General features: G+C 55.1%; 1 protein-coding gene across 9 annotated transcripts in view; it reads right to left on the reverse strand.

The window, feature by feature from the left end:
* Positions 1 to 21,000, reverse strand: part of DET1 (DET1 partner of COP1 E3 ubiquitin ligase) — a 33,999-nt gene that overhangs the window by 12,109 nt on the left and 890 nt on the right. For 3 of the 9 annotated variants that reach the window (XM_064158095.1, XM_064158094.1, XM_064158092.1), the window contains exons 2-5: positions 19,351 to 20,158; positions 17,759 to 18,112; positions 15,193 to 15,383; positions 12,808 to 12,999 (exon numbers count right to left, since the gene is read on the reverse strand). In XM_064158095.1, the coding sequence (XP_064014165.1) occupies positions 12,808 to 12,999; positions 15,193 to 15,383; positions 17,759 to 18,112; positions 19,351 to 20,079 (1,466 nt within the window). In that variant the 5' untranslated portion in view covers positions 20,080 to 20,158. Of the gene's footprint in view, positions 1 to 4,337; positions 4,947 to 5,471; positions 5,622 to 7,235; positions 8,390 to 12,807; positions 13,000 to 15,192; positions 15,384 to 17,758; positions 18,113 to 19,350; positions 20,159 to 21,000 lie in introns of those variants that run through there. The other 6 variants (XM_064158089.1, XM_064158088.1, XM_064158087.1 and 3 more) reach the window with 6 other exon arrangements.

Consider the following 21,000-nt stretch of genomic DNA (forward strand, 5'->3'; position numbering starts at 1 on the left):
CCTTGCTTTAGGCAGTCTAACTCACTTACCCTTCCCTTGGGCAGGGGTGGCACCTGGTGACTTGGAAAAGTACCCCCGAGGCACTTCATCACTCAAAGAGGAAGCACTGCCCTAGCACAGCAGCCAGGGCTTCCACCTCAAGCTGCAGCCTCAGCTGCTGAACTGGGGATTCACTGTTTCCTTCTGCAAGCATCTCAGCGACGAGAAGCAGGCAGCCAATTCCAAACCCTTTGTGAGATTCAATTAAGCCCCTAATTAAGTGATGTCAGTGTCCTTTAGCAGCTGGCTGCCTACACAAGCAAGCAAAGAGAAGGGGACAGCCCCTGCAGTGCTAATAAACCACAACAGCAGTTTGGGGGTGGGGAGAGCTCAGTGCAGCCCAGCTTCTGGAGACATCTGCCCAGGTTTTGCTGGCTTGCCCTGTGCTGCAGCGATACCTGGCACACAGTGTGCACGGAGCAGGTCGGTGAGTAGCTGTTTATAGCCTCTCAGCACTCCTGGGAGCCTTTGAGGAGGAAGGGTTCAGGCCAGGTGATGTTTTCGCCCTGGCTGCTTTCATACCCGCAGTCCCCAGCCGCCCCCTGCCCCTCCCCACAACTTCAGCCCATGACCTCTCCGACCAAAAAAAGAGAGCAAAAGCACTCAGATTGTTTTTGTGCTTTTCCAAGGCACTCCTCTCCCTTCAAGAGGCATTAACGGGTACTCAGCAGCAGCGGGAACTGCTTAGGGGCTTTACTAATGCCTAAGAGCATCCCAGCTCCGGTGCTGCTGGGGAAGCAGGGCTGCGGGGTCCTGCCGGCCAAGTGCAGAGAGGAGCTCAGCCTCGATGCTCTCCCCTGCTCCTGCTTTCCTCTGCTGCTTCTGAAGCCACTCACACCTCCTCACACCACACTGTGCTAGTGCCACTGGGCAGGAACCTTGCTGTCTACAACTACCTGCAGGGAGGCTGTAGCCAGGTGGGGTTGGGCTCTTCTGCCAGGCAGCCAGCAACAGAACGAGGGGACACAGCCTCAAGCTGTGCCAGGCTGGATGTTAGGAGGAAGTTGTTGGCACAGACAGTGATTGGCATTGGAATGGGCTGCCCAGGGAGGTGGTGGAGTCACCATCTCTAGAGATGTTCAAGAAAAGCCTGGCTGGGGCACTTAGTGCCATGGTCTGGTGGTTTGGACAGGGCTGGGTGATGGAGCTTGAAGGTCTACAGCTACCTGAAGGGACATTGTGGAGAGGCTGCAGCTGGGCTCTTCTCACAGGGAATTGGAGACAGAAGAAGGGGGAATGGCCTCAAGCTGAGCCTGGGGAGGTTTAGGTTGGACATTAGGAAAAAGTTTTTCACGGAGAGAGTGGTCAGGGAGTGGAATGAGCTGCCCAGGGAGGTGATGGAGTCAGCCAGCCTGGATGTGTTTGAGGGTGGTTTGGCTGTGGTGCTTGGGGCTATGGTTTCAGGTGAATCCTGTAGAGCAGGGCTCTGGGTCGGACTTGTTGACCCTGAGGATCCAACCTGGCTGTGTCTGTGATTCTCTGAAGGCAGGCTGAGGAGAGATTAACCTGGACTCGGCACCCCGAGGCAGGCAGGCAGGCTGCGCTGCGGAGCCAGGCTGCCGCCGTGACATTTGCCTGCCCTATGTTACAGGAGCCCTTGTTTGGCTGCAGCTGCCTCTGCTGCCTGACACAGAGGGATTAAGGCTGAACCAGTGACCCTCCCGGGCTGCTGCTGCCGCAGGGACCAGCACAGCTCACCTGCACCTCACCCTGACCTCAGGACCAGCCCCAAAAGACACAGAAGCGGCAGCGATGAAGCTACCCTTCAGGGCTGGGGGCACGGCCGTGTGCCAGTGCCAGCTGGGTGCCAGCTGCAGGGACGGCGCCAGCGATGCAGCACCCCGCGGGATGTGCGCTCCGCCCGGCGGCAGCGCCCCGGAGCGGCCCGAGGGGTGCCAGGCGGCGGTGGGAAGGGGCTGCTGGGGGCAGCGAGGCCGTTTCCATGCCGCTGGCTGCCTCTCTCCGTTGCCGTGGCGACGGCGCCGGGCGCCAGCCGGCCGGAGGCGGCAGAGTAGCACCCATCCCTCTCCCCGGGGCTCACCAAGGGCGGCAGGTACATCTAATCCGGCACTGCTCCACTTTATGCCCCGAGCAGCAGCCAGCAGCTATCAAGTGACCAGCTCGGCAGCTGCCAGCAGGCGCTGGGAGGGCTGCGGCCCCTGCTGCTGCCCCCTGCCCTCAGCCGCACCCAAACCCGCGGCAAGCAGCAGGCAGCTGGCTCCGGCAGTGCTTCCCTGGCCCCTGCCTGCCTCTCACCTCCTCCAGCACTCCCAGGGCTGGGGTACTTGAACATGTCCAGAGCAGGGCAGCAAGGCTGGGGAGGGGCCTGGAGCACAGCCCTGTGAGGAGAGGCTGAGGGAGCTGGGGGGGTGCAGCCTGCAGCAGAGGAGGCTCAGGGCAGAGCTCATTGCTGTCTGCAGCTGCCTGCAGGGAGGCTGTAGCCAGGTGGGGTTGGGCTCTTCTGCCAGGCAGCCAGCAACAGAACAAGTGGACACAGCCTGAAGCTGTGCCAGGGCAGGTCTAGGCTGGATGTTGTTAGGAAGTTGTTGTCAGAGAGAGTGATTGGCATTGGAATGGGCTGCCCAGGGAGGTGGTGGAGTGGCTGTGGCTGGAGGTGTTGCAGCCAAGCCTGGCTGGGGCACTTAGTGCCATGGTCTGGTTGCTTGGCCAGGGCTGGGTGCTAGGTTGGGCTGGCTGAGCTTGGAGCTCTCTTCCAACCTGATTCTATGATTCTGTCTTCCACAGAGGCCAAAAGTTCTGCTGCTCCTTCTCCAGGAAGGCTGCCTTGGGGACACCTCTCCCCCTAGTACTCCTCCCTTTGGCTTGCCAAGGGCCCTGGGCACCCACCAGGCATCTCCCTGCCACACTTCCTCTAAAACTGTCCTCAGATATTTGCTCAGGTGCACTTGGCATCCTCACAGAACCACCAAGAGGCAGCAAAGTGCAGCAGCTAGGATGTGCCCTAGGAAAAGATTCAGCTTTTGGAAGGAAAGAAACAAAGGACACAGTAAAAAACAAGCAATTCCCTCTCACCAATACAGCAGAGCCTGTGGGGCTCATGCAGTGCCCTCCACTCCTTTTTAGACAAGGGCCAAGGTGGTACCCAGATGCTGCAGCACAGCCCTGACTGGCTGGGGCTAAGGGCACCATGCCCTGGGTCAGTTCTCCTCACTGCAGGCCCCAGCAGTTCCCCCTCTCACCCCCCGCCCAGTGCCTGCTTTGCCAATGCCAGGTCTAAAACCAGTGTAGGATTTGTCATCAGGCATAGCCTGTGCAGCTGCAGCAGGGTTTTTCTGAGAACTCAGCTCTTCCCTCAGAGAAACAAAGGCAAAGCAGAGCTCAGGCAGGGCACGGGGCCTGACGAGCAGCCAGGCTGGTGGGCAGGTAGTGCCAGACTACAATGACCAACTCTGCACAGCTCAGCCCACGTCCCCTGCAGCTCTGGAGCAAGCTAAAAAGAGAAAAGCACAATAAAAGCCCTTTCACCATTCCCTCCTCCCGAGGAGTACTCAAGCCAGAAAAGCTTTTGCAACCATCTAACAAGACAGGGAAGCACAAGAATTTGGACACATCAGTGCCCTGGACTCTGAAGCTCAGAATGCCAGGCAGAACAAACCCACCAAGTCACAGGCTCACAGGATGGCAGGGGTTGGAAGAGACCCAAGGAGATCATCCACTCCAACCCCCCTGCCACAGCAGGACAATCCTATCTAACACAGATCACAGAGGAACACATCCAGACAGGCCTTGAAAGGTTCCAGAGAAGGAGACTCCACAACCTCTCTGGGCAGCCTGTGCCAGGGCTCTGGGACCCTTCCAGCCAAGAAGTTGCCCCTTGTGTTGAGCTGGAACCTGCTGTGCTGAAGCTTCCATCCATTGTTGCTTGTCCTATCCCAGGGAGCAGTGAGCAGAGCCTGTCCCACTCTTCCTGGCAGCCTTCAGCTACTTGTAAGCATTTATCAAGTCCCCTCTCAGTCTTCTCTTCTCCAGACCAAGCAGCAGATCTTGGATCATAGCCTGTGCTCCACAACCTCCCTGGAGGTGTTCAGGACCAGGTTGGATGATGCCTTGAGTGACCTGTTCTAGTGAGAGGTGTCCCTGTCTATGGCAGGGTGTTGGAACTGGATGAGCCCTGAGGTCACTTCCAACCTAAACCATTCTGTGATTCCATGTCCCATTGCCACCCAGCCTTTATCATCTCTCTGCCCACAGCCCTGGGAGATCCTGCAGGAAAAGCAGGCAGAAGCCCAGCAAGACAAAGGACACAAAGAAGGAAGACAAAGAGACCTTTTAGAGCACCAGAAGTTGAGTCTTCTAGCTGGGTCAAAAGGACACAGGAAGCAGGAGAGCCACCAGCACCTTAGCAAGGAGGAGGTCTTGTAAGCACAGAGAACGACAGGGAGCTAAAATCAGGGCTAGCAGCTCAGCACTGGAAGGTTGAGAAGATTCCACTAAATGGCTTCAAAATAGAGAAGAGCAGATTTATATTGTTAGGATCAGGTTCTGAAGCATGAGGCTGCTGGAACACTGCAACAGGTTGCTCAGGGAGGTGACTGAGGCCCCATCCCTGGAGATATCCAAGGACAGGGCTGTAGGCAATCTGATCTGCAGAGGGTTGGAGGAGCTTTGGAGGTCCCTTCCAACCCAAACCATTCTGTGATTCTATTCCTGGGCCTGCTTCTAGCCCTGATTCTGTGGCTGGCTGCCTAAAGCAGTTCAGCTAAGAAATAGTGCAAGGGTCCTGCTTTTCCTTCCTTTGTTTTTGTAAGAGCAAAGGCAGCACAGGATGCAACAAAAGAGATGAGACTGCTGCCAGTCAAACGTGGTTTCCAAGTCAAGCATCTCCTTGTCACTTAGTGCCTGTCTGCAAAGCCGAGGACTCAAGAGCTTGCTGATGGGCTCCAGGTCTGCAAAGGAAAGCACCAGAGAGCTGAAGGCACCAAGCAGAGGAAGGCTTCAAAGGAAAGAGGCTTTCACGCCCAAGATGTGTGTGCTGGGAGGACCTAACAGGGAGATGCTGCCAGCAGCAGATCACAAGAGGGTGCCAGCCTTTGGGAAGGGCCCAGCCACAATGCTCAGCAAAGCTGCAGCGTGCAGTGGAAAACTCAAGTGCCATAACCCAGTGTAAAAGCAGTGGACAGGCAATGGCTCTCCTGCCCAGCAAGGACCTTCAGCTTTCATCTCTTGATCCTGGACCATCAGCAGGAAACGGCCACAAGGTTAGGCAAAAGCTATAAATGGGTTAAAGTAGGAGCCTGAGTGCATGCTGGGCTAATAAAAACATACAAAGGGGAAATCAGAACTGAAGGTCAACAACTCCTCCTCCAGCATCAGCTCATGGAGGCATCCGAGAAGTCCTCGGTAGGCACAGAAGTGCCTCAGGTAAGAACGACGAATGTATTCCGAGTGCCAGGAAGAGGCAGCAAACTCACATGTGATAGCCCCGAGCAGTCCAAGGCAAACCCCTGCCCCCTCTTCTCAGCAAAAAGGGAATTCCAACCTGCATCACTCTGGGTTTTGGCAGGCAGAGACAGTAAACCAGGCTCTTAGAGCAAGTTCTGTTTATTCCATTTTCATCTAGCCTAGGGAAAAAAAAAATATCAGGTAGAAAAAACATCTTCCCCTTTCTCCCACCCACCCCCCCACACACACAGAGAGGCTTTTCTTTTGCTTCTTAAATAAAAGAACCAACGTTTCAAGCATGAGAGACTTCTTCCCATCCATCTTCTGTAATAAAATTAACTCTGTTGTAGATAGGAAAAGAAAAACCTGCAGCAGCCAAGAGCAGAGGATCTGCTTTGCTACTCCAAGGCAATTAGTACTGAGAACGATCAATCAGTTTGTCTGCAAACAGAGCAGGAAAATACTTAGCACTTACCCAGCACTTCCTCCCCCCCCACCCTCTTTTATATCCATGAATCTCAAAAGTGGTTTTACAAAAGCTGCAGAGATGCTTTTGGCCTCATTTACAGAGAAGGAAAACACCAGCTGGAACAGGAAAGAGATTTGCCCCCCCCCCAGGCACAGAGCAATTGCAGAGCTAAGGACAGAGCTCTCAAGCCCCCAAGTCCAACAACCATCCCTGTCCCTGCTCTCTGCTCCACACAAGCCAGCCTGAATTTGGCAAGTGCTGGAGGGGGTTTGTGTTTTTGTCGCTGGGAAAAACAACCCTACTCAGAGATCTGTCAGCGATTTCGGTAAGCACTGATGGCCCCAGACTGGGACACCAAGGAGTAAAAGCAGCCTTGGATAGAGCTGCTGAGAGCCTGGCGCGGGGCGGTGGGCAGGGAGAAGAAGTCTCGTCCTGGAAGTGTGAACGAATGTGAGTGGTGCAGGAGGTGGTAAATCCACGATCCAGAAATGTGCAAATGATTCTCCACTTGGAGCTGTAACTGAATGTCTGAGGAACAGATCACAGGGTAAAGCCTAGAGCCTTGCCAAGTAGTGTTATTGGGCGGAGAGGAACTTGGAGCTGACGCCTCCTCCCTTAGCAGCCTGCTGACCTGGAGCTGCTCCTGACAGACCTGAGAAACCAACAGTGCAAACAGCAGGAAAAGAGCAGTGAAATGCAGAAGTGTTTAGCAAGGCCAGGAGACGGAAGAAGCATCACCAGAACAGGGAGTGCAGGCTGACTGCAGGACCCCAGAGCCTCGCCCTGCCACCGCCGCTCTTCTCCCATGCAAAACGAGCCCGCAGCTCTTCGCAGCCACAGCACATCACTCACAGCTCATTTTGGTCCACAGAAGACACCCACAGGGTCCTGTGAAGTGAAAGGTCTCCCATGCATAAGCACCAATTTTCTAAAGCCCCCACCCTGCGCCTCCTACAGGGACTGGGAGAACAGGAGGCTCCAGCTCCCAAAGCAGACCGCGGGGTGCTGGGGAGGCTGCACTGCCTGGGGGTCCACACTCACAGCCCAGCCTGTGTGCTGGAGAAGCCAAGTGTTGGCCTGCACCCAGAAACGGCTTGGTTTGTTTCTCTGGAGAGAAAGGCAGGCCAGCATCCTCAGCAGCCCAGGGTGGCAGGCAGAAATCCACCCAGGAGCTGATTCAGCAGCAGAGTGAACACCAGAGCAGTCCAGTCAGCAGCAAGCCAGCAGCCAGCTGTGCTTTCAAGCCTGGGGATGGCAAATTGGGTTCTCACAGAGAACAGAGGCAGGGCAGCAGCTTTGAGCCAACCTGCTCAGCTCCCAGCTGCCAAGCTGCAGCAATCCACCTGAATTCAGGTCTCCTCCCTCCCTTCTGGGCAAAGCTGAACGCTGATAGTTCTCCACTCACGCTTCCAGCACGAAGGAGGATGCCTGCAGCTGGGCTTCCCCACCCCTCCTCTCTCGGCAGCAGGACTTGTAGATAGCCATGAGGATTCACCCCTAGGCTGCAGAAAAGTCCTTCCAACATCAGCCAGGAGGAGCAGGTGCTGCACACATGCCCTTCCCAGCCACCCATATTCCTTCTGTGCCCTCCTCCTGGCGCACTGGAGACAGGAGCAGCTGCCCTGGCATGCTGGTGCTAAGGCACCACCTTCCACCGGGGATGCTAAGGCACACAGATGAAGTGACTTGCATAGAGTCAGGAGCACAGCTCAGGTCTCTCCACTGCAGTGATTCCTCACATCTCTTTTCCCTGACCTCTTGCATATTAAAACCAGGTGAGCAGAGTGTGCAGATAAGAAGAGGTGACTACAGGACCTCAGCCCCCTGCCAACACTGAAGACACGAACAGGGGTAAGCTGTGTTTGAGCCCTCTCCATGGCTCCCACCCATTCCCTGAACGCCAGCCTGCATGTGGCTCAGCAAGGCAGGAGAGCAGCAGCACAGCAAGGAGCACTCCACAAAGCTCCATCTTTGCCATCCTAAGAGCTACAACAGGAGAGAAAAAGGGAGCAGGCCTCTGGGAGAACCAGGCAAGGAGCCTCAGCTATGCTCGGTTCAGCAACAGGAGAGGGACCACGAGCAGCAATGAAGGCAGTGGGACCACCACGGGGTCAGGAGGGACACTCAGACCCCCGCTCTGCTCTGCACAGCCGAGGGCCCTGCGGGAGGCTGACTGCCAGCAGCTCGCCAGGCAGGGCAGGGCTTTGGTTTGCAGCGGGGCCGAGCGCCCGGCTCTGGCGTGCACCGGAGCCAGCGGAGCAGCCAGCCCGGGGCGGCTGTGCCCCCGGCTAGGTGCAGCTGTGCCTCATGTGGAAGTTGACCACGTACTCGGCGTTGGTGCGCTGCACCGAGATGGCGAAGGGCTCGAAGGGGTGGAAGGTGAAGGCCACCAGGCGCCGCACGGTGTGGTTGATGGGGCGGCCCAGCAGCCCCGCCTGGATCTCGAACTTCAGCAGCCCCGAGTCGCGCGCGTAGAACCTGCAAGGAACACACACAGGCACTCAAGGGCCCTGCCCAGCTGGCCACCCTGCCAGCCACGCCCTGGGCACAGGCAGAGGCTCTCTGAACTGCTGAGACCTCGCCCTGAGTGCTGCCTTCAGTGTTGGGCTCCCAGTGGAAGAGGGACAGGGAGTCCAAGGGAGGGCTGTGAGGATGATGAGGGGACTGGAGCACTGCCTGGTGAGGAGAGGCTGAGGCACCTGGGGCTGCTTAGGCTGCAGAAGAGAAGACTGAGAGGAGATCTAATCAATGTCTCTAAATCTCTGAGGCCTGGGGGTCAGGAGGGGGGGACAGGCTCTGCTCACTGCTCCCTGGGATAGGACAAGCAGCAATGGATGGAAGCTGCAGCACAGAAGGTTCCAGCTCAACACAAGGGGCAACTTCTTGGCTGGAAGGGTCCCAGAGCCCTGGCACAGGCTGCCCAGAGAGGTTGTAGAGTCTCCTTCTCTGGAGCCTTTCCAGGCCTGTCTGGCTGTGTTGCTGTGTGCCCTGAGCTGGATTGTGTGATCCTGCTGTGGCAGGGGGGTTGGAGTGGATGATCTCCTTGGGTCTCTTCCAACTCCTGCCATCCTGTGAAGTCTCTCGGGGCAGATCCTTTGCCAGGTGGTTGGCTCTTGGCTGTACTGAGAAGTCCTTCCTAAGGCAGATTGTCTAGAAAAGGCTGATCCCATCTTAGCAGCAGCAGAGAAAGAGAACTCTGCCTGCCATTTGGTGAGACTCTGGCAGGCTGCCACTGCCTCCTCCCTCAGGGTACACAAGGCCAAGCTGGATGAGGCCTTGAGCAGCAGAGTCTCCTTGAGAGCTGTCCCTGCCCATGGCGAGGAGGTTGGAGGAGATGAGCTCTGAGGTCCCTTCCAACCTGAGCCATTCCGGGATTCTACGATTCCTGTTAGTGGACATCACTTGACTTCAGGAGGGGGAGCAAGTTTTGCCCAGCCCCAACCTGTGCTGGCTTTCTATCCCCAGTGCAGGCTGCTCCTCTCAATCCCTACAGCAGATCCACTGTACAGAACAGAGCTCATTTCTCTTAGCAATGGCCTTCGCTCCAGGGGTAAGGCTCCCCCTCCCCTCTCCTGCCAGACAAGCTTTAGCCTGCTGCTCTTGTGACTGTCCCCATTCACTTGAGGAAGGTGACCAGCTGGACCCAGCCCTGCTCAGGGTGCCAAGCTGCATTTCGCAGCTCAAGCAAGGCTCTGCAGCTCCTTCTGGATTTCCATCTAGAGCAGCACTAACAAATCAGGCTGGGTAAGAAGTGCTGGACCACATTCAACAGCCAGAGCAGGGCAGAGGCAAAGGAAAAGTCATCCTTGTGCTGTCACCCACAGACCTGCTGGTGGGTGAAACCCATTGGTGTCTCCAGACAGGTGAGTTCACCACACAGCTTCAGCACAGAGCTGACCCTGCCAGGGGGCTGAGGCAAGCAGTGCTGAAGAGACAGGCAGGGCCGGGAAGCTCCCTGCTTCCTCAACCTTCTCTGCAGACCCTGGGCAAGCAGCACAAGCCCAGCTACCACCACTGTCCTGTGACCGTCCCCATGGCTGTGGTGGAGGTTTCTGGATGTGGTACCCCCAACTCAAGTCCCCACAGCCCGAGGTTGCCCGAGATCTCCAGCCCATTTGATCTACTCTTTCAGTTTCAGGCAAAGAATTGCCATTTTGCCTGCCAGCTGTTTCCTTCCCCCACCATCACTGAGTCCATGTGGGCATTTTGCATTTCCCCCTGCTTTTTAACTCAGAGAATGCTTTTCATCTCCGAGCACATCTCTCCCCCCCTGCCGCCAGCACCGTGATGCACTCAGCTCTCAGCCTGGCTGAAGAGGTGATGACAGAGAGAGGCAATGCTGTTTCAGGAGCAGACACACTCCACATTTTAACAACACAGCCTATTGAGAACCTCATGTTCTTCCTGGAGGGCCACTCTCCTCTCCCTCCTTCTGAATCAGAGTGCCAGCCAGCCCTGCCTGAAAATTGCACACAAGAACCCAGCAAGAGAGTCACAATCTTGGTATTTGGCTTTTCAAAAAGCCCTTTCCCTCCTACACAAGGCTGGGTATGCAGAGGGTCATTCTTTAAATAAAGCACAGTCCCTCGTCTGCTTTTCTCTCTCTCTCCCCCCCTGCTCACAATAATTTACTCCTCAAGACGAAGCTCCCTGTAATCTCCAAGATGTGCTCAGTTTGGTATTTTTAAGTGTGTTTGTAAAAGTGCTCTGCAATCAGAGGCCATTTCCATGGGCTCTCACTCTGGGGATAAATTAGGCACTGCAATATAAAATTGTATGTCAACAGAAACAGCAAGAGCAGCCTTTTCAAACTCTATGAAAATGGAAGAGTTATCTGCAGACCAATTTTTTTTGGTTAAATGGCTCCTTATTAAGCATCTAGATGGATTTTAGAGACCCCCTACTACAGGGGAGGCTGTGTTAGAGCCTCTTCCTCACAAGTGCCATCATTTCACTCACTGAATCTCTCTTCAAGCCTCCTGAAAAGCTACTGGAAGATGGTGGTGATGGCAAACCCGAGGTCCTTTCTGCTCGAGAGCAAGCAGCCACTGGCGTCTCAAGCAGCCAAAGTTTGAGAGTTGAACCTCCAGGGCTGCAGAGGGGCACAAAGGGTTAAAAGGACACACCGTGCACAAGGGTGCTGAAACCAAAGGCGTAGGGGGGTTCTTCCTAGCTCAGCTTCACCCCCAGCCTCAGGAAGGCTTCTGCATTCCAACCAATAATAGGACTTAGGTTACAAGCTCTGCGGTCCCTCACTTCCCAGCCCTGTCAGCGGCACACCAGGCAGCAGCATCAGTTCATGCATGCTTTGCACAGGCACCCTCACCCTTTCAGCTGCCGAACCGGGAAGGTTAACGCCTCATCTTCTGCCTGCCTCCCAAAAAGCAGGAGCCCCACCGCTCTGAGCCCCTATTCAGCTCCTAATTGACTCTGCGCAGCTTTTGAGCTTTAAAAGCCCTGGCTCTGAACTGGCAGGCCGCGCAGGGGAGGAGGGAAGGTGGGACTCGGCTTTGTTTACTACAAAGACTTAACCGCAGCAAACGACTGCGGTTTTGCTCCCTTTTGTCTGCAGGAGCCACAGGCAGATTGGCTGCTGGCAGACAACTGCTGCCCTGCAAGTTTTCCCAACGTCAAGCATGGCAAGGGGGAAAAGGGCAAGCTTTTCTCTGCAGATAACATGGGAGTTGGAGATCAAACCGAATCATACAGGCAGAAAAAATCAATTAAATATACATAATTTGGGAATTGAGAGCCCTGGAATAATCAGAGTTTCCCTGCCACCTGAGTCAGGGCCAGGAGAGACATGAAACCACTTTCTGAGAAGGCATTGATGAAAACAGAAGTTGGGAAAGTGGCCAGAACGGTCTCCCCGGGCCGCCTGAGCCTCCAACACGTGTGCAGTCACTAAACAAAGCACTTAGGCACTGCAGGCTCTCTTTGTTTCCAGAGCATAGGTTTGCTTCTGCAGCTCTCCTAAGTGGAAGAAATCTTCTGCCTGGAGAACTCAGCCTCTCTGAGCCTTTCAGCCTGGCCATGGAGGGGTTTTAACCAGGGCTACGTGCAGGCAACAGAAAGAAACAAACGGTCCTGGTGCTTCTGCAAGGGCATTGCAAACTTCCTTATTCCCAAGCTCTGACTTACTCCTCCTGCCAGTATCAAAGACCCAGGCAGAAGAGGCATAGACTGGCCCTAAAATTCCTACCAGAGCAACAAATTCCCTGCAGCTCCCTGAAAGGAGCACGAAGAAGAGCACAGCTCCCAGGATGAGAGCTGTAAACAAAGGAAGTCTGGAAATAGCTAAAAATCAATGCCACAAGCATCCCAGGCAGCACCTCACCCAGCTGCTCTTCTATTCACAGGCCAAACTAGCTCAATGCACAGGCTCAAAGGAGCAGAGAAGCAGGCACCCAGAACAGGATCACTGCAGCAGAGATGCAACAAAAGCATTCCCACAGAAGACGCTCAGGCTTCACAACCCAATCCCTCCCCCAGACAGCTGAAGGAGAGGAGCAGAAGATCCCATCTGCACACACAAGGTAAAGGAGGTAGTGCAAGGAGAGAGACTGTGTGGGACTGCTGAAGCAGACCCTCTGGTGAAAGGACTTCCTAAAGAGGCCTCAATCTGCTCCTCTTCCCTGCACGTCTGATGACACAGGTGGTGCAGAGTTACTCTCACGCTGCTCTGTTCACACAGAATGCTCTGGAAGGGACCTCCAAAGGTCAGCCAGTCCAACCTCCTCTGCAATGGGAGAGAATCCCCAACTAGATCAGGCTGCCCAGAGCCCTGTTGAGCCTCACCCTGGGAACTACCAGGGAAGAAGCCACAACCACCTCCCTGGACAACCTGCTGGTGCAGAACTCATTCCTCACATCCAGCGTTTCAGCATGGCCCATACCTTATAGGGTGATCTCCACAGGTCTTGGGGCGCTCCATGACTGACACCCACTTGTCATCATAGCTGAAGAGGGAGAGGTCGAGGTAGGGGCTGCCACTGTAGGACTGGGCACTGATTGGGAGCTGGCCCAGCAGCCTCCGCACGGCCTCTGTGTGCCCTCCATACTTGGCATTCACGATGGTGTCTTTGAACCTGCAGCAAAGCAAGGAGGAGGTTTTACTCACAAAGGCCACAGGTGAAGAGCACAGCTGAAAGGAACTGAGGAGGCAACAAACTGATAGGGAAAGAAAAGCAGGAGCAGCACAAGAAGGGGAGGCAGGTTGTTTCCAGCAATGATGTACGGCAGCGACTCAAACGTCAGCCAGCTCTGGTGACCTTTTGTATCCTCCCTTATCATTACTGTTTCTGCTCTGGAAGTTCAAACTGACAGAAGGACAACGCTGCCTACCCACAAGGTCTGGCCCCAGCTGCTCTGCAGTACAGGAAATGAAGAGGATCAGAAAGAGGGGAGAGGTGGATTAGCAGCTAATCAGTCAGCCCAGGCTTTACCACGAAGCCTGGAAAAAAGCATAAGTAAAAGCCAGAGGGTTTCCCAGTAACAGCTGAGCCCTTCATGTCAGCTGGAGAATCCCCCTCTCCCTAGCCACCACATTCTAAACGTTTGAAGGGAGAAACCTTAGGTTAGGAAGAATCTTGAGGAGAAGCTGAAAGCCCTTCAGAAACTATGGCAAGCTGAAAAGTTCTTCCTGAAGGAGAGATTAAGCCAGGCTGGATTTCTCCTTCCAAGTACAATCTGAGCTTGTCCTGTGCAGGAGCAGCCAGCTCAGCTGCATGGATGGCATACAGGAAGAGAGGTCCTTTGACCAGAAACACTCAGCCAGAAGCTCTGTGGATGATATTTTAATACACTTCGCTATGGAAGTTAAAGACTCCTATTGCAAAGCCCTCACGGGCAAGGGGATGAAAAGATGAAGCAGAGAGGAGCTCTACTTCAGCACAAGGCAGGAGCTGCTCTTCAGGTGGCTGTGGTGAGCTCTCTCATTCTCCCTCCCACTAAGGATTTCCTGACAGGCAGCTCTAGAAAGTTACAGGCAGAGCCAACTTCCCCTTCCTTACATGACGTCAACCTAGAATCAACAGCAGCTTCATGCCTCTTAAGTGATTGCCAAGCAGTCACTGGAAGAACAAAATACCCTGAGTCACCTAAAGATGCATTCCAAGAGGAACAACTCCCTGCCTCATTAAGGCCACATTTGACTGCTAAAAAGCATATTCTAGAAACTCAGGTTATTTTGGCATTTAGCTCAGCTTCCACAACAGGTCTGCAACGATGAATCTCCTTTTTCCCTACTTAGCACAGCTTGATGAGAACCAGAAGATGGTGGAGAAAATGCTGCAGAACACAGCTTGGTACACACCAAACTCAGGGAATGCCACTTGGCAAAACATATTCCACTGGAGAGCACTAACAGCCTGACAAATCTTATCTGCAGGGATTGAACCTGCTGGGTAGGAACACTTGGGAAAGCTCCAGCACAGAGCTGGAAACACCTTGCCTCCAAATCTCTCTTCCTTCTTGCTGCTGCTTTGTTCCTTCGTTCAACAAGAGAGATGCTGTGGACGGCTCTGAGGACAGGCTGGGGGTGTGCAGCCTGGAGAAGAGAAGGCTCCAAGAAGACCTTAAAGCTGCCTGCCAGTAGCTGAAGGGATCCTGCAAGAAGGCTACAGAGGGACTTTTCCTGCGGGTGTCTAGAGACAAGACAAAGGGGAAAAGGTTTGAAGCTGAAGCAGAGCAGGGTCAGACTGGAGCTGAGGAAGAAGTTGCTCAGTAGAGGGTGGTGAGATTCTGGCACAGCTGCCCAAGGAGGCTGTGGCTGCCTCCTGCCTGGAGATCACAGAATCATAGGATCAACCAGGTTGGAAGAGATCTCCAAGCTCATCCAGCCCAACCTAGCACCCAGCCCTATCCAGTCAACCAGACCATGGCACTAAGTGCCTCACCCAGTCTTTTCTTGAACACATCCAGGGATGGGGACTCCACCACCTCCCTGGGCAGCCCATTCCAATGCCAATCACTCTCTGTGGAGAGTCTCCTCCTAAGGAAGATGTTGCAGGCCAGGCTGGATGAGGCCTTGAGCAGCTGAGTGTAGCTGAGAGGTGTCCCTGGGCATGGTGGGGAGATTGGAGCAGATAAGCTCTGAGCTCCCTTCCAACCTGAGCTATCCTATGAACATGAAACCAGACGGGTGAGGCTGCAAGATGAAGCACGCAGAAGGCAGAGCACAGTGCCCCGGGGCAGGGGCTGTGCCGGGAGCCGCGGGGGTGTGAGACTAGCCTTCAGCAGACGGCGCCTACACGGTATAAAGCATGCTGCCAGGGGCTCACCGGCGCTGAATCTGCCTGGCAAAGTTGTTGCTGGAAGCCGAGCAGGGGAACTGGACAGCCTCACTGTGCAGGGTGGCATTCCTGAAGAGGTCACAGAAGTTCTCAAACAGCTCCAGCAGCTCGTCAGATGTATTCTCAAACACAGCAATGACCTCTGTGGTCACCATGTTGTACACCACGAAGAAGGAGGGCTGGGGAGAGAGGCAGAGGTTACGCAGGGGAGCGCAGGCTGGGGGAAGCTGTCCCACTTCCTTCTCCCCACATGACACCACAGCCCCTACTCAAACGTGTCTGCAGCAGAGGAGAATCCCACAGCCTCCCACTAATTCATTCTGCTATTCAAATACCTCAACAGGAACCAAATTATCCACCTCTTAACTCTGATTATTTATGAAGAAAACCCAATGGGCTTCCAATTTTTCAATTGGGACTGGGTGCCAGGATTCCTGTTTTCCTCTTCCTCTCTGCCCTCCACCAAATCCAAAACACTTCCTCAGAGTGCCAGATTTAATTCTTATTCCTGATGACAAAATGATTTTAAATCTAGTGCTAGCTGGCCACAAATTGCTTCTGTCCTTTGTGTGCTGACATTATTTTCTTCCTCTCCTTAATATTTCCATCACACAGAGATGAGTCCTTTCAGGCTACTGTGCGCTACACTACTGCCCACAAAAGACTGTACCCTCCAGCTACCCTGCTGGCACAAAAATGGAAGCCTGAGAGACATTAATGCCTTCATTCAGTCCCAATGTCCTCACAAGCAAAGGCTCAGGTACCGTGCTGGGCTGTAGCCAGAGGAGTGTGGGCAGCAGGGCAAGAGAGGTAATACTGTCCCTTGGCTCTGCTCAGACCCCATCGCAAATCCTGCCTCAAGGCTTGGTGTCCCCAGCATCAGAAGGGCATAGAGCTGCTGCAGGGAGTCCAGGAGGCCACAAAGATGACCCAAGGGCTGGAGAAACTGCTGTGAGCACAGGCTGAGGGAGCTGGGAGTGTGCAGCCTGGAGAAGACTCCAGGAGGACCTGAGAGCTGCCTGCCAGTGCCTGAAGGGATCCTGCAGGAAGGATGCAGAGAGACCTGTGCTGAGGGTGTCTGGAGACAGGCCAAGGGGGAATGGTTTGAAGACAATGTTTGGAGCAGCATTAGAGTGGATCTGAGGAAGAAGTTGTTCAGTAGGAGGGTGGTGAGACTCTGGAATAGGCTGCCCAGAGAGGCTGTGGCTGTCTCCTGCCTGGACATGTTGCAGGCCAGGCTGGATGAGGCCTTGAGCAGCTGAGTGTAGCTGAGAGGTGTCCCTGGGCATGGTGGGGAGGTTGGAGCAGATGAGCTTCGGGGTCCCATCCAACCTGAGCCATTCTATGACTCTATGATCTTCCAGTAAGCATGAGACTAAGGCAGCACAGGAAGAACAACTGTGTCTCTTCTAGGATCTAAACCCTGGATCTGGCAAAGGCAGGGAGGACAAGAAGGGTATGGAAGGAAAACAAGCACCTAAGGAATAATCAGACCTCGATGCAGCACTGGACATCAACTACAAATTCTTTCTGCATGCTTTCAAGAGAATAAACCCCAAACAGACTAAAGGAAGAGCAGGTTAAAAACCAACACATCCTCCTCAGCTTCAGAGAGCTCCAGAGCTGACCACCACTCTGACAGGAGTGCACAGAGATGTTCAACTGCAAGCAGTGACTGAACTACATTTGCTCTAATTTGACTTCTTTAGTGCTAAACTGCAAGGAGAAGCAGATGGCACACTTAAGTGGGGCCAAGAGCTGCTACACCAATTCCAAGAGACCATAAACACTATGAAGCTTGCAACTGCAAGGACAGAAAAGGTAATTCTGGGAGGGAAAGGAAGGCTGTTACAGCTGGAAACCATGCTTGAAGGTAGATGAGAAAAGGGACCTCTGCAGTCTCAGTGCAGTATCTGAAGAATCAGCTGAAATAAAATTAGCTGGGGATGTGGAAGGGCAAGAGGGTCCTACAGAGGGAACACTCCCCGGAGAAAGGGGATGGGATAACCACATCAGATCATCTCCCTCTCAGAACGTTCTGAGTGGAGAAGGAGGCAGTGAAACCGAGAACAAAAGGTAAGAGAGTTACTCACTGTGGAGAGCTGTCAAATGTTCCCACAACAATGCACATGGAAAACAAACACCTAGGGAATAACAGCTGCCTGCCAGTGCTGAAGGGATCCTGCAGGAAGGCTGCAGAGGGACTTTTCATCAGGGTGCCTAGAGACAGGCCAAGGGGCAGTGGTTTGGAGCGGAGGCAGAGCAGGGCTGGAGCTGAGGAAGTTTTCCAGTAGGAAGGTGGCAAGACTCTGGAACAAGCTGCTCAGGCAGGCTGTGGCTGCCTCCTCTCTGGGGGTGTTTAAGGTCAATCTGGATGAGGCCTTGCTGAGAGGTGTCCCTGGGCATGGTGGGGAGGTTGGAGCAGCTGAGCTCTGAGCTCCCCTCCAACCCGAACACTTCACACAACACTCACAGACCAAGCTAACCGAAGCAGCCCACAGCACTGCAGCTGCCCCAAAGCAAGGAGCAGCCCACGGCGGGGGGCAGGCAGTACCTGGGAGGGATCAGTCACCCGCAGCGTGACCACATCCTCGCTGGTGTACTTGATGAAGAGATGGTTCTCATCCAGCAGCTGCATCTTCCACATGCGCAGCTGCCGCAGCTGGTCGAAGTACTGGAAGAACCTCCTCTTGGCTATGGCGCTGCCGTCCTGCTCGGCCCTCCTCCACAGGTACACCAGCAGCCTGTGCTTCAGAGAGTTGATGAAGGGCTCCTTGTAGGGGTTGGCCATGCCTGTCTGGCTGTCACGCTGCACCTCGGGGTACACGGCAGACAGGGTCAGCAGGTCGTCCTCGTAGCAGAAGCGGCCGATGGTCCGCACGTCGATGAAAGTGCCCTCGGGCGTCACCTTGTGAGAGGGAAGAGCTGATTTGTGTTTGATCACAAGTTACAACAGGCTGATAGTCACTGGGGTACTGAAGATAAGATCTGGGGGAAGGAGGGCTTGCAGGTATGCACATGAGCAGTAGGGAAGGAAGTAACAGATGCCGAGATAAAGGAGGAGCTTGGCTCTCCTTGGTTCAGCCTGCTGGGACATACTGGACACACAGCAGAGAATTCTGAGCACATGCAAACCCAGAGCACAGGCAGGTGAGTGGAGTGGCACCAGTCTGAGCACCATGATGGTGTGCTTCCCGGTGGGGATGTCTGTCTTAAGAAGATAAGTGCTTGCCAGCTCTGCCATCTGTGCATCTCAGGAGTTCTGCTGCTCAGTTGGATAGGGTGAGTATAAGCTGCTCTGATCAACAGGCTTACTTGGCATTCCTTGTCATATACCTTCCCCTCTATGGAATCACAGAATCACCCAGGCTGGAAGAGAGCTCCAAGCTCAGCCAGCCCAACCTAGCACCCAGCCCTGCCCAACCAACCAGACCATGGCACTAAGTGCCCCAGCCAGGCTTGGCTGCAACACCTCCAGCCACGGCCACTCCACCACCTCCCTGGGCAGCCCATTCCAGTGCCAATCACTCTCTCTGACAACAACTTCCTAACAACATCCAGCCTAGACCTGCCCTGGCACAGCTTCAGGCTGTGTCCCCTTCTTCTGTTGCTGGCTGCCTGGCAGCAGAGCCCAACCCCACCTGGCTACAGCCTCCCTGCAGGCAGCTGCAGACAGCAATGAGCTCTGCCCTGAGCCTCCTCTGCTGCAGGCTGCACCCCCCCAGCTCCCTCAGCCTCTCCTCACAGGGCTGTGCTCCAGGCCCCTCCCCAGCCTTGCTGCCCTTCTCTCAACACCTTCCAGCACGTCTGCAATGGAGGAGCCCAGAAGTGGACACAGCACCCAAGGTGAGGCCTGACCAGTGTGCCTGCCAGCCCTGTGATCTACACACCTCAGGAGTTTCGCTGGTCAGTTGGACAGGGTGAGCACAACCTGCTCTTGGATCAACAGAGCCACTCGGCATTGCTTGTCACATGCCCTGCTCTCTATGACTTTACCACCTGAGCTACAAGCATTGTAGTTTCCACTACACCTCCCCCTTGATGGTTTCAGTATTTCAGCTATAACAAAGTGTTGAAACTGCACCCAGAGTGGGGTACCCAGGTGTGAGAGCATCCCCTGGCCCCAGAGAACTCACGGGAACACACCTGGAAGACGTGGATAGTCTGCTGCTGCACAGAGAGGATGGCCAGGATGTTCTTGTAGAGGTACAGCCCCTGGTTGTGCGACAGGATGACCTTGTCGCACTTGAAGGTCCGCGTGTCACACAGCCTGCCCGTGTGGAGGTCGATGATGTGCAAGGAGTAATCCTCCAAGGGGGAGCGCGGGTTGGGGGTCACCGACTCGCTGTTGCGGTAGACCTCGAAGAAGGGCGGGTGAGGCTCCTCGGGCAGGTAGGCGGCGGAGCCCACGATCACGTAGCGGCAGTCGTCCGTGAACAGGCTGCACTCCCGGTTCAGGTGCTCCCCGTTGGAGGCCACGTTGGTGATGTGCAGCAGCACAAAGAAGCGCTCGAAGAGCCGCCCCCGGATGTTGACGGATCTTTGGTCGTTGCCGTTGGCCAGGATCTCTCCCTCGTAGCCCTGCAGGAGGTCTTCCGCCGCCTGGCAGCCTTGGTACTCGTAGATCTCCAGGGAGGTCTGGTCCGAGGAGAAGGCGATGAAGTAGCGGCCGTCGGGGGAGAACTTGCGCAGGAAGCAGGGCGGCTTCTCCACGTTGACCACGGTGAAGTTGGGGAAGACGTTCTGGTGAAAGACGCGGACCTGGTGCCAGTGGGTGCCAGCCTTGCCCGAGCTGATCCGGCGACGCTCCAGGCGGTGGATGACATTTTGGTTCTGGATGCGGCGGGGCCTGATCGTGGGGACGTCATGGTCCATGGTCAGAGCTCTACTTCATCTTCACCCTGCCAGAGACACAGATCACGGCCCATGGTCAGGGCTCTGCTTCACCTTCGCCCTGCCGGGGAAACAGACCATGGTCAGAGCCCTACTTCACCTTCACCTTGCCAGGGGAACAGCACATTGCACCCTGAGACTACACAGAGCAGGGGCAGAACTCAGGGAAGGTAGCAGCTGTTTGCACAGATGAGGTGGGGAAATGCCCCACAGGCACCCGAGGAGCTGAAAAGTGCAGGTATACCTCTGGAAAAGAGGGAGCTGACACAAGAGGACACTGGAAAGAGAGGTGGAGACTAGAAAAGCCCTCAGAGGGAGGTACCAGGGAAATCAGGAGCTTGGAGACAACCTCAGCACAGCAGGGCGGGGGTGGGACCTGCAGGCTTGCCGGCTGAGGAGGGACACACAGGAGAGGATGGAAGGAGCTGGGGAAGCACCAAGGGAATGGAGGCAGACTCAGTCACCAGAGAGGGAGCGAGGGGAGGCAGGGATAATCCAGACCTGCCTGCTGACAGCAAGGAGCAGCTTGGAATGGGTGCAGGGAGCAGGATGAGTGGCACCTGAGAGGCCTCGGGGGCTGCCTGCTGAGGGGTGCCACAGACAGCCCCAGGCACCTGGGGGCACACAGAGCTCCAGAGGTCACCGAGGTGGAGCTGCAGGGTCACCTGCTGATGGCACTCAGGTGCCCTCTCTCCTGCCCGCAGAGCACAGGGGGGATCCGAGGGCCACGGTGGCCTCCCAGTTAGAGAGGGGCCCAGGAAGAGTGCACACAGAATCACAGAACTAAGCATGTTGGAAGAGACCTCCAGACTCATCCAACCCAACCTAGCAACTAACCCACGGCACTCAGTGCCCCACTCAGCCTGCTCTGAAACACCTCCAGCCACAGCCACTCCACCACCT

Source organism: Pogoniulus pusillus, chromosome 17, assembly GCF_015220805.1.
Source record: "Pogoniulus pusillus isolate bPogPus1 chromosome 17, bPogPus1.pri, whole genome shotgun sequence".
Classification (NCBI taxonomy): Eukaryota; Metazoa; Chordata; class Aves; order Piciformes; family Lybiidae; genus Pogoniulus; species Pogoniulus pusillus.